Source organism: Lampris incognitus, chromosome 5 (genome assembly GCF_029633865.1).
Source record: "Lampris incognitus isolate fLamInc1 chromosome 5, fLamInc1.hap2, whole genome shotgun sequence".
NCBI classification, from domain to species: Eukaryota; Metazoa; Chordata; class Actinopteri; order Lampriformes; family Lampridae; genus Lampris; species Lampris incognitus.
Genome location: NC_079215.1, coordinates 38,522,261 through 38,539,144, shown reverse-complemented (window position 1 = coordinate 38,539,144; position 16,884 = coordinate 38,522,261). Strand labels below are relative to the sequence as shown.

Here is a 16,884-nt window from a genome sequence, read left to right as displayed (position 1 = left end):
ATGCCACTTCCCCTTATCCCATTTCATTTTCTCTCCATCTAGAAGCACAACCCCCACTTAACGTTGTATTAGTGATGCCAGTCATTCAAGTCCACTTTTGTGAAATAACTTCAACGCCTAGTTTTTTTTTCTTTTTGTTCTTTATTTTTTTTTATACTACTGAGATATCTTGGGGTGGAAGGATGAAGGGGTAAATCAAGACATTTGATGTAATACGATGACCCTACCCTACCTGGGAATCTTAGATTCAGCACCTTGGAGGCAAATGATAACAAAATGGTATTCTTATTCAGGTGAGGCCAGCACCTTTGGCCCACTGTACTGAAACACAACTGTCTGCTTATCTTTAGTGGGGCAATAGTCCTGACAAGGCAAGACAATGGAGATTGTCCCGTGGCTACAAAGGCTGCAAAATGTGTCACGAGTTTTGCAGAAATTCCATGCCTATGTAGGTCTGGCAAGGAGTGAGCTACCAACAAAGCTGTCAAATTTGGTATAATTGACTGTGGTTTGGAGTATGTTTATATTTGTCTGTGTCTGTGTCTGTCTATATGAACTTTGTCTTAGCACCTGTGCTGAAGTGAAATGAACATCCCGTTCTCTTGGCAAAGAGGACACCTAACACAGTTCAGTGAGAGTAAGCAAAAAAAAAAAAAAAAAAACATATTTGGGAGTGCTAGTTTGGTCCTGCCTTCAGCTTTATTTGCTTACAAAAAGACCTTTTGAGTCTATGGAATAACAAAGTAATGTTCAACTTTATTCAACATATATGAGTAATGTTCTTTGTTGTTAAGAAAAAAATGTCTTTCAGTGGAAAGCAAACTTTCAAAGGTATGGAATCGGGAAAATCTTTAGATTTATTTCTTTAAGGTGAATCAGTTTTTTTTTATTTGATAATAGATTTGCTTTAACCATGTGCAACCTGGGTATTTGCTTTAACAAGTATTGATGCAAATCAAAAAACACTCTCCTCCCACCAGAATGTTCTGCTGGAGTTGGGGAGCTCTGTGCATGTGTGCATGTGTGCGCGCGCGCAAAAGTATATGGTAAGTATATGGAAAGTATATGCTATCAAATATACAAGGAAATGAAGAAAACCAAAAGGTATAATTTTCACATTGAAATGGTCCCATTCGGCCCGAGTTTAAACAAAAATGGCACACATGGTGAGGATGTCAACAGAATATAGGGAACAGACCAACTAACGTGAGAACAGCTCCACTGAGCATTTTTTCACACCACAGAAGTGGGTCACCTCATTTATACTGTTTTTAATTTTTGTTCAGAAAGAGTAAAAATCTACTAAGTCAAAGTTAGAAAATGGTGGTAAAATGCATCTTTTCCCATCTGTTCTCAATCTCCATCATAATGTTTAAGACTTGCTGTTGCCCGAGAGTGCTAGAACACCATTTTGAATTCAGACAAATGTTTATAGTAAATAAATGCATAAATAAAACCGTCTGAAAACTTTTATACATGACCTGGAAAATCCATCTTGCAAGTCTGACATTTCAGAGTTGAACAAGTTCTCACCCAATATGCTTGAAAGTGGATTTTGGTGGGTGGGCTGAGTGATAGGGGTCCTTACCTTCATAGAGCTGGGCATACTGTGGGAACCCTGCTGCCCGTAGCCAGGTGCAGGCCTCTTTGGCTTCTATCTCTGCAAAAGAGAGAAAAGACAGAGATACCATGTTAAGGGGGTGTGGGACATGCCTCTCAACGGTACCAAGACTACTCTTCACGATTAGTATTTGTTTGACATGAAAATGAACTGGAAAAAGAAAAAGAAAATACCAATGTGCAACAAATCGTATAATGCAATGCCTCAACTGAAACTTAATCGTCCTTTTGAAAATGACATGCAATCAAAGCCGCAGACCCACATCAGCAATGCAACCCTGTAAAAATGGAGGCAAGCTATTCCGAAACTGAGCCCTGTGACATCTGCCAAAATTTATCAAAATTTGATCCTCTCGGCCCTATTAGCTATAGCAAACTCGTTCATGCTCCCATCACATGCTTCTCAGACTTGATCAAATCATCATTCGCACAAACTGTAAGACTCTGCACACGCAAAAGCCTTGGGTGTGCTGCTAACACACATCACACACATTCCTCACTGAAATAAACAGCAAGTTTTTGTCACGCTCTGAAATTCTAAATATTTCTGTAACAGTGCTTGACAAAGTTTTCCATAAATTAGTCTCAACAGAGGGTGTGACATTTGAGCTTGCTCTGCTAAGTAAGTGCTGTGAATGGATGTTGAGGTCTGCTGTGTGACGGGATACATGGGGCTGTCTCCCTCTCCCAGCGATAAGGAAAAAGCCCTCCAGGTGACTAATGCCAAATGGTAGCCCTTACCCCACCCTTTTTCAGTTGCTCAACACCCTTGCAGCCAGCAGTTTACAGAAAGGGGACCGACAGAAACTTTGTCACCGGGCTTTTAAGACACAATTTTACAGTGTCTCTCTTAGTGAAATGACAGCAACTACGAATGTAGCACAACCTTGACAAAAGCCTTATGCTCAAAGCTACTGAAACAAAGGCAGGAAGAGACATGGCTAAACCATTAGTGTCTGTGATAATGTCAAGTATATATATGTTATACCAACATTATGGGTGAGCAGCTGCTAACAACAATGCATATGCATGCAAGAACACGTAAAAAGGGCCTAAAATTCAGTTGCAATGCATTGCAAAAAGGTCTGATTTTAAACTCTACAATCTTTTGTGATCAGCGATTATAGCGGCTGCTAATGGTCCATTCCCCCTTTAATAGGGGTGCTATGTTTGGTGAAGTGCAATTTAGCTAAAAGGGGGCATTGCTGAGGAGATGCAGACTATGTTTATTTTATCTTTAGTACAACAGGCGAGCAGTTCTACCTCATTTCAGAGCTAAATTGAACCCAGAAACCCTTTTCCTAACTTTTCTCAAAAGAACACCAGGATAAGAAAGGAGCAAGAGCTGCTTCAGAAGAGTCCACCACCTTTTCAGTCGCTGAAGATAAAAGCTGAGAAGACAACCAGCTAAAGGTAAACTATGTGCATGTGCTTCCGAAGCAGGGTGTTAAACAAGAGAGTTTTGAGCTGGGAGAACCATCAGACAGACAAAAAAGAGAATTGGTCTGTAGCTGCCAAGGGTCTCAGCTAAACCCTATACAAGCATTTACATACCAACAACAAGCCTAGACGGCAGACAAACCCACTAGCAACCAGGTGTGACCCGAGGGTCCTCCCACTGCTTTTCACAGGGGCCACGAACTCCAACATCAACCCTGGTGACACCAGTATGCACACAGCCAGCGACAGACACAGTAATGAACATGTCTAACACCTCCTTTATGTGACAAGCCTCCTGTCTTCCCCTGTTGATGTGAGCTGGCATGTTTCTGAAGTTGTGCGTGAGAGATGGGCCCGGTATTTGTAGAAGGTAGTAAACCCAAAAGAAGATGTAGAATAATTACATGAGCGTGTTTGAATTGTAGCACATAATGTTGGAAATTCTTCTGTGTTTGCAAAGACCAAGCTCATGCTTTAAGTCAAACCACTCACAAGACAGTGGATTGAAATGCAAATTAGTCAGACAAATATGTACACTACCGTTCAAAAGTTTGGGATCACCCAAACAATTTTGTGTTTTCCATGAAAAGTCACACTTATTCACCACCATATGTTGTGAAATGAATAGAAAATAGAGTCAAGACATTGACAAGGTTAGAAATAATGATTTGTATTTGAAATAAGATTTTTTTTACATCAAACTTTGCTTTCGTCAAAGAATCCTCCATTTGCAGCAATTACAGCATTGCAGACCTTTGGCATTCTAGCTGTTAATTTGTTGAGGTAATCTGGAGAAATTGCACCCCACGCTTCCAGAAGCAGCTCCCACAAGTTGGATTGGTTGGATGGGCACTTCTTTGAGCAGATTGAGTTTCTGGAGCATCACATTTGTGGGGTCAATTAAACGCTCAAAATGGCCAGAAAAAGAGAACTTTCATCTGAAACTCGACAGTCTATTCTTGTTCTTAGAAATGAAGGCTATTCCATGCGAGAAATTGCTAAGAAATTGAAGATTTCCTACACCGGTGTGTACTACTCCCTTCAGAGGACAGCACAAACAGGCTCTAACCAGAGTAGAAAAAGAAGTGGGAGGCCGCGTTGCACAACTGAGCAAGAAGATAAGTACATTAGAGTCTCTAGTTTGAGAAACAGACGCCTCACAGGTCCCCAACTGGCATCTTCATTAAATAGTACCTGTTAGAGCCTGTTTGTGCTGTCCTCTGAAGGGAGTAGTACACACCGGTGTAGGAAATCTTCAATTTCTTAGCAATTTCTCGCATGGAATAGCCTTCATTTCTAAGAACAAGAATAGACTGTCGAGTTTCAGATGAAAGTTCTCTTTTTCTGGCCATTTTGAGCGTTTAATTGACCCCACAAATGTGATGCTCCAGAAACTCAATCTGCTCAAAGAAGTGCCCATCCAACCAATCCAACTTGTGGGAGCTGCTTCTGGAAGCGTGGGGTGCAATTTCTCCAGATTACCTCAACAAATTAACAGCTAGAATGCCAAAGGTCTGCAATGCTGTAATTGCTGCAAATGGAGGATTCTTTGACGAAAGCAAAGTTTGATGTAAAAAAAAATCTTATTTCAAATACAAATCATTATTTCTAACCTTGTCAATGTCTTGACTCTATTTTCTATTCATTTCACAACATATGGTGGTGAATAAGTGTGACTTTTCATGGAAAACACGAAATTGTTTGGGTGATCCCAAACTTTTGAACGGTAGTGTAGTTAGTTCCCAACCCCCAAACCTCCACAAGAGTGCTATGGGCTTCAACTGCTTCTGGGGATGGGTTATCCAGCGACACACCCCATTTATCAACAGGGTGGGTCGCCTATAATTCAATGATTCTTTCAAACTGACATATCATGAACTTGGTGAACCCAACCCTTAAAGAATGATAACAGCAACGACTGTGATTGGTAAAAAAAAAAAAAGGCAAGACAGCACATAGTTGTTCTGTTTATTCCTCATGCTAAACAAGAGTATTTTGCTCTCTTTTGTTTGCCTGCAGGAAGTGGACAAGGGCATGGGGCATCTAGCTCAAACAATCTAACAATAGATCAATGCATACATAAATTCATACACAGCTGGCAAGAAACTATCAACCAAACAACAAAAATCATAACAGAATATTACCAAGTCTCCTGTTGTAAAAAATGAATCCTAAAATACTCCCAAAACTTAAAAATGTCTAACACTGACCCTTTTCTGGAAATTTGTTCAAATAACGTGAAAACGGTGGGTATTTGTTTTCCACACTGTCCACCTAATTCCTCATCCCTTGCCAGTTAACTACCACACTTCCTCTTCCTGATTTCCTCACAGGAAGAGAGCCGAGCAGCGCTGCAGTGGCCGCGACCACCCAGCTGCAAGGCCCTGCCTTCGTTTGTTCATGGCCAGATAATAGGTGTGGAGACAGCCAAGACAAACAATGACTCCAATGATTGTGTGTACCTTCCTAACGTCCTCATGGTTGAAGCCACAAAGTCAGACAGGACAAGTGCAAAAGCTTGGGAATGCATTTGTCAAACTCAAGTTCAGTGCCTTTGTTGATAATGAATATCAGCAGCAAAGTGGTAAATTCTGATTGAGATTGGTGAGATAGAGTTAAGTCGCCTCTAAACCAGCTCACCACCAAATCTCAAAAGATAACTAAAGGGATAAAAAAAACGAGACATGTCCTTGAGATCTTGGCACAAACTGAATACTACAACTAATCAAACATTTCTAGCCAACAGTAACTTCAATATTTTAGCACCGTCTCCTCGACTAGAGGCGGATTTGGTTAAACTAAAATGACATACACCTTAAACTTCAGCACAGCAGCTGAGGAAACACAGTCTTCTTTTGGCTTGTTCCCCATTTCTCAGGGTCGCCCACAATGGATTTTTGCCCTCCATAGCTTTCTGTCTGATGCATCCCTCTCCTGCCGTCCAACCCAGCTCATGTCCTCCTCTATCTGTTCACGCCATCTTTTCCTTGGTCTTCCTCTTTTTCTTTTGCCAGGAATTTCCATGTCCAATACCTTCTTTCCCATAGTCTAGATCTGAGGGAACACAGTGATGAAGTAAAAAAAAAAATCCCACTGTGATCCATCTTCCTGCCTGCCAACAAACACTGACCAACAAATTGAAAATGCAACCCCCATCAAGGAAGACGACCAACCCTTTATCCTATTTTCTCAACCCACAGACACTTGCATGCGTAGATGTAGAACAATGCACATGCACACACATACAACTGGAAAAGTTAGTATGTGGAGGGGAGCTCCTGACCAGACCAGACCTTCAGACTCTGCTGAGGGGGCCACAGAAGAGGTCCTGGAGCATCTACATTAGGCAGGGAAGAGACAACCTTAAAACTACTAGAGTTACATGATAAAAATCCAATGAATTCAAAAATCATCACAATATGGTCTCATATAAATGCTTGTCTAAAAAGAGATTTTTCTTATTATTTAATCTAATTAATGTCCTCATACCAGGATATTAAATCTGGCTAATATAAATGGAAACACAATCTCCCAATGCAAAAGACACTGTTAGACACCATGAGCATTTAACATGACTGATAAGAGGCAACCCAGTGCTAATAATAGATTTTCGTACGGATCACAAGTGGCTTTTCTTGTGGAAATATGCCAAAGTCAAACTGCTGAAGGCATTTGGGCTCAAGCTTTGCCCTCTATCCACTTCTAAATTTACCCAACACAACCCCATGGTCCTTCCTTTGCTTTCCTCTCCCTCATCTTGCCTCTCTCTCGCTCTCTTCCCTGGTTCAACTCTGCTCACCCCCTCTCTTCTCCCGCCTTTCCTGAGGCAGGAAATTCTCACAATTGGTGGCCAAAGTTTCCCTACAGCACAGGAGGCAGTGAGGCCTGGCTTGGCCGCATCCGAAAGCTTATATCCAGGGGGAGTGCTTAGCAGCTAGCAAACAAAGCAATCTGCTCTCCACCTCAAAGACTCTGCTACATACACAGTAAACCGGAGGTCAAGAGTCTGAATACAATTATTACTGGGGCAGGTCTTTGAAGTAGGCAGATTGAGAAAAATACTGGACTATTAGGCTTCTGCGAATTGTGGACCCTTATCTGAAATTACCTTATCATCACTAGACCCCAGAGTTCAGACTGTAAAACAACCGAAAAGGCGGTCGAAGGGTTCTTATCAGGAACTGCTCTCAGTGGGTCATTTTGGAGGAGCTGAGAAGTGGGTCCAGACAGGAGATGTGATAAACCAGGTCAGACTCTGTGACTCAATCTAAATCAAGAAAAGGTTGAAGTCTGACACCTACCCAGTGTTCCTTTATCACTTCCACAGAGAGAGTGAGACTCCTGGTGTGTTGACGAATTTGATAAACACGTTTTGGAACAATCAATGATGTGACTTACTGAAGCTATTCAATAGCCCAACATTATTCTTAATTTAAGTATCCAACGTCATATAGCATTATGGACAATGAACAATGGTGTTTTCTTTTTCCAGTTAGCCAAAATAGTCTCTTAAGCATTAGAGTGGAAGGCAAACATGGAGGAAAAACAAAAGTTTTGATGAGTATCATGTTTTGCGATTCCATGGTTGAGACATCTGGCGTTCTCTTAGACGGTCTGGCTACTAGGTAAGTGAGATCATGCCCAGAACATCGCCATCTGGCTGGCTTCAAACATTGCCACTAACACACACACACACACACATGCACACACAAATAATTAATGAGGTGACCCGTTCAGGTTATCTACTCCCAGTTTTACATGCACATGGTCACACGCTCAAAAATGAGCATGTCCCCCCCCCCCACACACACACACACACTACCCAGAGTACAGCTGGCCCAGATGGATCATCACAAAGCTAACCCCAAAGGTCCCAGTGTTCCCTGACAACAGATTTATGCTCACATGGAGGGCCCTAGCCACAGATCAGGTGACCAGACACATTCAAGGCCCCTGATAAGCCTTTCACTCATCTAGTCAGAAGACTGCCTACCTGCCTCGATAAATATCCATACATAAACATGCTCCACTACAGCCTGTTTCTCAAATTGGTGTCCAAACGCATGAAGAATATGAGAGGGACAGGGTAAATGCAAACACGGGAATATTTTTTTTCCTTCACAGGATGAAAAAAAAAACGTGTTTTGAATGCTAGTATATATGGATAAGGCCCCAAGCATACTTAATTTTTCACTAAGTGAGCCAGTGAAATGCATTTCCCTTATCTTTATTTATCCAAAATCAACCATATCACAACTTCAGTTTGCAAAGGCAGGAAGAGACACATATCTAACCGCAGAGACTTTTGAATCGCCAAATAATTGGGACGTTCCAATTTGTGAAACTGTTCTGAACTAACATTATCCTATGATGCACGAGTATCTGATAAATGTTATGTAAAATGGATATATGGGTCCAAATGAAACTCACATTAACTCTATCAGTTTCAGACCTAACCGATAAACCATGTATATGATCCACAAGGCGAGGGGGAAAGGGATGAAATCAACTCGGGCCGCAAACACAGCTGAAAATAGGGCTTTAAACAGAAACCCCCTCCCCAAAATCCTCCGTCGCAAAAGGTCTCCAGTCAGGCAAAAGGCGCATTGGATGTACAGTGGACTGTCGTTAACCTACCCTGCCATCCTCCAACTGGATGTTTGAACTCAAAACGTGACTCAAGTGTTGATAATATTACCGGACAAACATGCAGCATTGGCGACAAATGATACACACGGTTCAACGTGAGTGAGTGAGTGAGAGACAGAAACAGAGAGAGAGAGAGAGAGAGAGAGAGAGAGAGAGAGAGAGAGAGAGAGAGAGAGAGAGAGAGAGAGAGAGAGAGAGAGAGAGAGAGAGAGAGAATGGCAAATATCTTGACCGGTGTGAAAAAGCAGACGGTCGTTAACGATGCCTTGCTAATCCAGGAATATGGTTAACAGTGGCGAGTTACTGGCAGAGCCGATAGCTAGATGGCTTATCTGACAGCCCGCAGCTTCTCCACAGGAGTTTGCTGGAAGCTGCAGAAATTCAATTTCAACCACCCTTTTTTTTATTTCTAACAACGAAAGTCACACAGTAGATTGTCAATTGCAGTATATATAAAAAAACAACAAAAAACGACAATATTTCCACACGTTTAAATAGCTAAAAAGTGTATCAGCCTACATTATGTATACCACTTGAATGTGCTCGTTCAACGAGAATCTAAAAGCCTTTGCAGCTTAAAGGGAAAGGTGTACTTTTTTAGATAAACTCGATACGTGGGATATATAAAGTTAGAAAAACACTCCGAGAAGGGCTCTACTTACGAGTTAGTATCATTTTAAACGTGTCAGCAGCGACCGGTCCTCGGAACAAGCCCAACCGTGACTCCGCCGCGGCGCACTACGTGTGGCCGTTCAGGGTTTATAGTCCAACGTTAAGGCGAAGCCCACATGATAAATCCACTGTATACAGAGCAAAGCCGAAACGTCACACCGCAGCCGGCCCCATGTGTCCTCTGTGGCAACGGCGCCAGAATAGATCCATGGTTACCATCTGATTTCGCCTTTACCGTTACATACACACAAGTCCACGGAACTCCGCGTACCCGCTGCAGCGGCAGACCGGTGAATGGGGCTGTCGACAGGAACGTGAATGGAGTAAGTGTGATTCAGGCTTAAGGAATGGGCAAATCAGCCGTGGCTCCGCCTCCACCTCCGCCCCGTCCGCAACCTCCCCACCTGATAAGGAGCCGGAGGCCCGTTGACACACGTACGCCTATTTAGGGCCCCCGGCGATGTCAACCGTGCCGGACTGGTAGTGATCGTTGTTTGGGGCCCGTGCGTGGGAAAACGCAAATGATCTGGACAGCGGAACATCAAACTTAAAATGTCCTCTCCTGCACATGGCCTTTATTTTCAGTCTACGTACATGACAAAAAAAACTTTTTTTCTCTCCATGTCCCTAATACGGCTCCGTACAAATGCGTTTGTTTTAAATAGTTGTTAACGTGTTCATTAAATACTTGTCCCCGCGTTTTAAAACTGAAAGTGATTAACACCGCACCCCCGGCCGGGAGTTTCCCCCTATTCAGTTCAGTACGACTGCAGTTCGGCTGTAGCAGCTCGCTTACCAGTTTGAATATCATTAGAAAACACTGGAGACAACGGCGAGGCGCTTCTTTGTGATCCGGGACGAGTCTGAAAGGCGCGGTACAGAGAAGGGGAGCTGTCGCTAGCATGACAATGTCTTCCCCGACCTTGTCCTTTCAGAGCGAGGACAGCATCAGCATAAAAGCACACCACCAGCACGGGTTGCCTTTGCAACAACTACTTCTGAGTCTTTGGATGTAGGATTGCGGTAATATATATACAACTTTGTTAAATTAAACACTCAACGCTCAACGGTAGGGAAAGTGCTCAACAAATAAGGAGCAAAATAATCCAGTTAGTCAAGTAAATTCTTTATGTAAATTCTTTATGAGTAGTACATGAGTATATGAGACAGTACATGAGTAAATTCTTGAATTTACTCATGTACTGTCTCATAAAGAATTTACTTGACTAACTGGATATATATATATATATATATATATATATATATATATAGAGAGAGAGAGAGAGAGAGAGAGAGAGAGAGAGAGAGAGAGAGAGAGAGAGAGAGAGCGAGAGCGAGAGAGAGCGCGGAGAGAAAGAAAGAAAGAAAGAAAACCACTTTAGCAGCTGATTAGTGTGTGGTGCATGAAACAGGCTTATACTACTATGAATTAAAGTTTTTTTTCCTTCACATCTTATATATATATATATATATATATATATATATATATATATATATAATAGCAATGTTGCTGATTATACATTGAACGTTAAAATAAATGTTTTTCGTTTCCAGTGTATTAAATTATCTCTAATTTGCACATCTGCAGTTGTGCACTAACCTGTCAGAGGCGCAGAGTTTCTAAAATCCTATTTTTTAAAGTACAATAAATTATTGTTTTGGTTTTTTTTAATTGTTTTTTGACCTGGTGCCCTACTGTGACCCACTTCTGAGCCATGACCCTTAGTTTGAAAACCACTGGTCTACACTACGGGCTACTTCTGGAGATAAGTGAAGAGTGAAGATCTAATCTAATTAGTCATTTTATATACTCTAATTATTATGATTTCTAATAGTTAAATTAAAGTATTACCCATTTTGCAAGCTACACCCCGAGTGTCTTGACCCCACTTTGGGAACCACTGCTGTAAAAAGTGTTATTGACATCTTTATAGATGTTTTCAAAAAGAGCAGTGGCATTTTATTACTTAGGTCATGTTCACAAGCTACCAACAGCTTTCTCACATGAAAAGGTAAGAAGAGCAATTACAAGCTGAGCAGAAATCAGCCTTAGTCGAGCATTTTCTCAAGTTAAGAGAAGTTAAACTTTGTGTGTGCATTGACACCATTTACTGCTTTTTGAGATGGCCCATCACAGTGAATATATGATGGGTATTAACATAATGTTGGCAGCTGACCATTTTCAATAATAACCGACATAACTCAGAAATTACAAGAAGGAAAAATAGAGGAAATTGAGAAACACCCAGCAACTAAGATCATCAAGAGTCAATATGGAAGCGCACTGGCAGGCTTGTGGATGTCTTCTGAAAAGTGTTTTTGTTGTACCAAGTGCATTTCCCCTCTTGGTGGAAAAAAATTACCCTGCAAGGCAGCTGGATTTGCGAGATCATGTGCAAATCCATCTTGTCAGGCTTCAAGTTGTATGCTTGTGGCCAAACTACAGTTGTTCGGCCCAATCAACATCCTATGTGGAACTACTGACAGCAAAAGGCATGGTTTAGGTGTGACAACTGCGAGAAGTGACTGTTCATTCGAAAACAACAATGGCAGCTCCAAGAGGTTAGCATAGATGCTGCTATAGCATCAGTTGTACCAGAACTGGGGTGTATTTCTTCATTGAAAGAAGAGCAAAGAATGGCACTGAAGGCTTTTCTAGATGGAAAAGATGTTTTCGCTCTTCTCCTGACTGGCTTTGGCAAGAGTTTGATTTACCAACTGGCTCCATGATAGACAGTGACTCCAATCACCTGGAAAGTATTTTTTTGAAAGTGCCTGCTCTTTACCAAACAGTTTCCCAGGACGACTTCTCAGATGGTCCTTGGTAACAAACCATCTGGCGCATCAGGTTAGGAAAAGAGTCTACTCTGTGGTGCAGTCTTGTGTGCAACAAGTTTTGTTATATAATTGGCTCAAAATGTGTTTGTATCAGCCTGTTTTTCTCCTCCAAGTAAAATTCACCTTACAACACCACTGGTTTGACAAGAATCACTGTATTAATGTGATGGCTCTCCAACTACAGCTTTAGGATGATGTGATGATGATATGTGACCTCACTCGCAAACAGGATGCTGTAGACTTCCATGGCCTATTTCAAATTGTTTGGCCCTCACTTTTTCCTAGGACTGGGTAAGTAATGATACCTTGCAGATATTTTCCAGACTTAAAACTGCAGTAGGTAACATTACACATTCCAATGCAATTCCTTCCGTCTCTCTCTATTGCCTCGTATCACTCCGGTAAGTCCTTCCCATTAAATGACCTCCGTGTTGCTTTTCAGCCTATTCGTGTACAACCAGAAAATGTCAAAGCGAGACTCATGAAACTTGTATCATAGTTGATCATCTATCCATGTATTTTGTTTTTTTATTTTTTTCTGAGAATCTCTGAGTTACGCTAATATTTTTCATGTGAAGCAGCCATCTTGAGGTAGTCTTGTTGATTTTTAGGGTTACACCGAGTCAGGGTGGACACGAATTGATCGAGTACACATGCATCTGCATTTGTAGAAGAGTCAATAGGAACACCCTCTCTCTGAACTGACCCATGATTGGCTAAAATCTTCCGTCCCAGGCTAGACTTCTTAAAGCCTAAATACAGAGCCAAGAGGAGGTGGTGCAGAAGTTTAGTTTTCTCTCAAGACCATTTGAATTAGACTATACTGAAAGGTTATTATGGAATTTTTGCCCAATGACGCCATAAAAAAACTGCCTCCCCCAGATTTAAATGGCTTTTTGTAGGGATAATCACACATCATGCATAAATGTACAAAGGCCTCATTAGAAAACCCTCCCGTCAGGTTTTCCTCTGTCCCTCCTTTCCTTTTTTAAGTATGTTGCTCCCACTGTTTTCCAAGAACCCTTCAACCATGTCAGAGGCTGGCGTCAGCCAGCACCATTTTATTGCCATAGTAACGCACCGGCACTAAGGTGGTGTAAGGGGGGAATGCCTGGCTAGTCATCATATGTGGTGCGGGAATAGATGAAATGACAGTCTTGGATTGAAGGCAATGGGGAAAATATGATGCTGAACACTCTGGCCAGCCATGTAGTGTGTTTCAGTGTGTTTGGCTTCCATGCCAGGCCCAGCTGACAGAAGAGTCACAAGTTGGGTCACCCACATGTGTTCCTCCCAGCTATTAGCAAAATGAATCACACGGTTAATAGGCTATTAGCATCCCAGTTATTTGTCTGTGTGATTTTCCAAAGCAAAAGCATGAATCATGGGGCAATAGATGAGCATGCACTCTGATCTGAAATACACTGTTGAGCTTGAGAGTTAAATGTTGCCATAAAAAAAGAAAAGAAAAAAAAGCTAATATTGAAAACATATTGTCAACTGACTGGCGCTATAAATGGTGAGGTAATCTCATGTAAGACGTCAGTGGAAAACCTCTTATGAATGAATGGAAAACATTGTGATATCTGTCCCAAATCTGTGACCTCAGGAGAGGAGGGGAGATGGTGATTTTTAGAGTGTGCGTGTGTGTGTGAGTGGGAGGGAAAAGCAGGTATTGGGAGAGAGAAACAGAGATTAACCACACAAGGCTGAAACCAAGAGCTACACAGCCAGAGTAACTGGAGATCACCGTCCAAAACCCCAAGCTAACACTACTCTTTACTGAGGCTGGTCAATGAACCAACGGAGAGATGAGTCAGATTTACATATTCTGTTGGGCAAAAAAAAAAAGCACAGACACGTGGCACCAAACTATTGTTGATGCATGTCTGTGATGATGCGAGAGATGACAATACTAAAACTGCTGCCAGTTGCTCGGGAGCAAACGCGTGTGTCAGAGTGTCTGCACAGCTTTCACTGGTCTATTGTCTAGCTTATGATCTAGAATAGATCCAGATCTTAGTGAAAAGATATATGAGGAGATGGATCATATAGCAGTGCTGTAGCAATGAGCAAGACCCATTACCTTGTTGCTACTAAACTGAGCTGGAGGGGATACTAGATTAGAAAGAAAACAGAGAAAAGGAGCTTGAAAAAAACAAAAAACAGTCGGCATCCGGGTGGCATAGCAGTCTATTCCGTTGCCTACCAACACGGGGATCGCTGGTTCAAATCCCCATGTTATCTTCAGCTTGGTCGGGCGTCCCTACAGACACAATTGGTCGTGGCTGCAGGTGAGAAGCCGGTGTGGGTTCCATTTCTGCTCGCGTACAATATCAACTCGGGGTCCTTCAACTACATATGACGTCACAGACTATGTTGCTAGCTAACGTTGTTTAACGCTAGCTTTATAGTTATTTAGCTGTGTGTTTTTTACAATTCACGTTGACAGAGTTGGTTAGTAGAGGTCAGTAAAGGCTTGAGCTGCGTTTAAGGGGCAAGGCCGCAGGCTCGGGGGGAGGGTCCTGGATGAGCGAATGCGTGCGAGGGCCAAAGGCCTGAGCTGCGTCTAACGTCAATCTACTGTTTCCCGCTGTTCCTAAACTGAACTAGCCCCTACCCAAGCTCCTATCCAATCAGCGCATCCGGTAGGGCGAGTAGATCAAGTACCAACACCGGATGTGGGTATGCGTCCTGGTCACTGCACTAGCGCCTCCTCTGGTCAGTCGGGGCGCCTGTTCAGGGGGGAGGAGGAACTGGGGGAATAGCGTGATCTTCCCACGTGCTATGTCCCCCTGGTGAAACGCCTCACTGTCAGGTGAAAAGAAGCGGCTGGCAACTCCACACGTATCGGAGTCTGCAGCCTTCCCCGGATTGGCAGAGGGGGTGGACCAGCGACCGGGACGGCTTGGAAGAGTGGGGCCAGATACAATTGGGGAGAAAAATGGGGGGGGGGGGGGGGTTGAAAAAAACTGTAAAAAAAAGAGAGAGAGAAGAAAAGACAGAGAGGTAATGGCAAAGAAAAACTAAAAGTGATAGTGCTGAAAACAACGTGAGAGAAGTGCCCTCTACCTGCTTTGGAGGCTCTCCTCCGCTGTGCAGTAACAGTTCCTCGCACTACTGTCCTGACCCCAAGCAGCCAGGCCATGTGAAGTTAAATGGACAGATGGTATCAGTCCGTCAAACACCAAGCACCCTTGCCAGTGTCAACAAAGAGACACAGGAGAGACGGCCAAATTATGGGTCCCTAAAGGTCATGACAGTCATTCTGAATGAGTGGTGAGCTTGTTAGGCTACTGTGTGTTTCTGTCCCATCAATCCATTAATTGCTACTACTAATAAATGCATTTATCTTTCTGCTTTTATTAGGTAGGGAAATGTGAGGGAGTCAAGAAAGATGGGGTATAGAGAGAAGAAGACAAACACAAAAAAGGTCCTGAATCAGATTTATTTCAGGATGTTACATTACAGCCTGAGTCAACTTACCTGGTTGTGCCACAAAGACCCATTCCATCTCATACACACATGTGCATGCACACACACACACACACACACACACACACACACACACACACACACACACACACACACACACACACACAATGCTTTTCGGTGTTGATGGAGCTAAGTCACAGAGTCATAACATTGGGAGGCTATTACAGCTTATGTATTGAACAAACTATTGGTTCATGTCTGAGTGTTTATTTTTCAACCTGGTACCAAGTTATTGAAGAATAGCTGAGTTTCCGCCTACTTATAATCACTGTTAATCACTTGGGTCAAACATATGTGTGTGTTTAAGTCACGTGTATATTCGATGGTTTGTGTGTATGTGTGTGTGTGTGAGAGAGAGAGAGAGAGGGGGGGGGAGACAGAGAGAGAGACAGTCAATCGTCAAATAACGACTGATGGCGTTTGAGACAATGACTTTTACTGCTGATAGATGCATCAGAATAGAGTGTTTGTGTGTGTGTGTGTGTGTGTGTGTGTGTGTGTGTGTGTGTGTGTGTGTGTGTGTGTGTGTGTGTGTGTGTGTGTGTGTGTGTGTGTGAGCACACACAATATCTGTTCATAACAGGAAACTCCAGAAATAGCTTGTCCCTGGCCTCAGGGTCCAGCCCCATAAGACACTGATTAAAGAGCGAGACAGAGAGCGAGAGAGAGAGAGAGAGAGAGAGAGAGAGAGCGAGAGAGACAGACAGACAGACAGACAATGGGAAGGAGGAAGTAAGAGGAGACAGCAGCTTGGACCAGCACACATACAAACAAAGGAAGTGTGAAATATGCAGCACAACAAATGCCTTACTGACACCCTCTCGGGGCTTTGATGGACTGATCATGATTACAATAGAAGCAAAAAGACACACACACACACACACACACACACACACACACACACACACACACACACACACACACACACACACAATACTCACTTGCAAACAGAAACAATGGACACTGTACTACAATTTATGTCATCCATATAGTTGATCATCGAAGTGTTAGTTATCTCACACAGTCTATTTGTTCTTTATCTCAGGTGTCTTTTGTATACTTGAGATGCTTGTTGTTACAGGTAGATGTAGAGCTTTCAGCATTTCTCCAAGATGATGATGGAGTTGACTTTCAGTAGTAACTATTTACCTGAACGACCACTGAACACTA

The 16,884-nt window shown here is 42.6% G+C and overlaps 1 protein-coding gene across 3 annotated transcripts in view; it reads right to left on the bottom strand.

The window, feature by feature from the left end:
- Positions 1-16,884, bottom strand: part of dlc1 (DLC1 Rho GTPase activating protein) — a 122,727-nt gene that overhangs the window by 19,691 nt on the left and 86,152 nt on the right. For 2 of the 3 annotated variants that reach the window (XM_056280979.1, XM_056280980.1), the window contains exon 6: positions 1,589-1,660. In XM_056280979.1, coding sequence (XP_056136954.1) covers positions 1,589-1,660 — 72 coding nt within the window. Of the gene's footprint in view, positions 1-1,588; positions 1,661-9,371; positions 9,676-16,884 lie in introns of those variants that run through there. The other variant, XM_056280981.1, reaches the window with a different exon arrangement.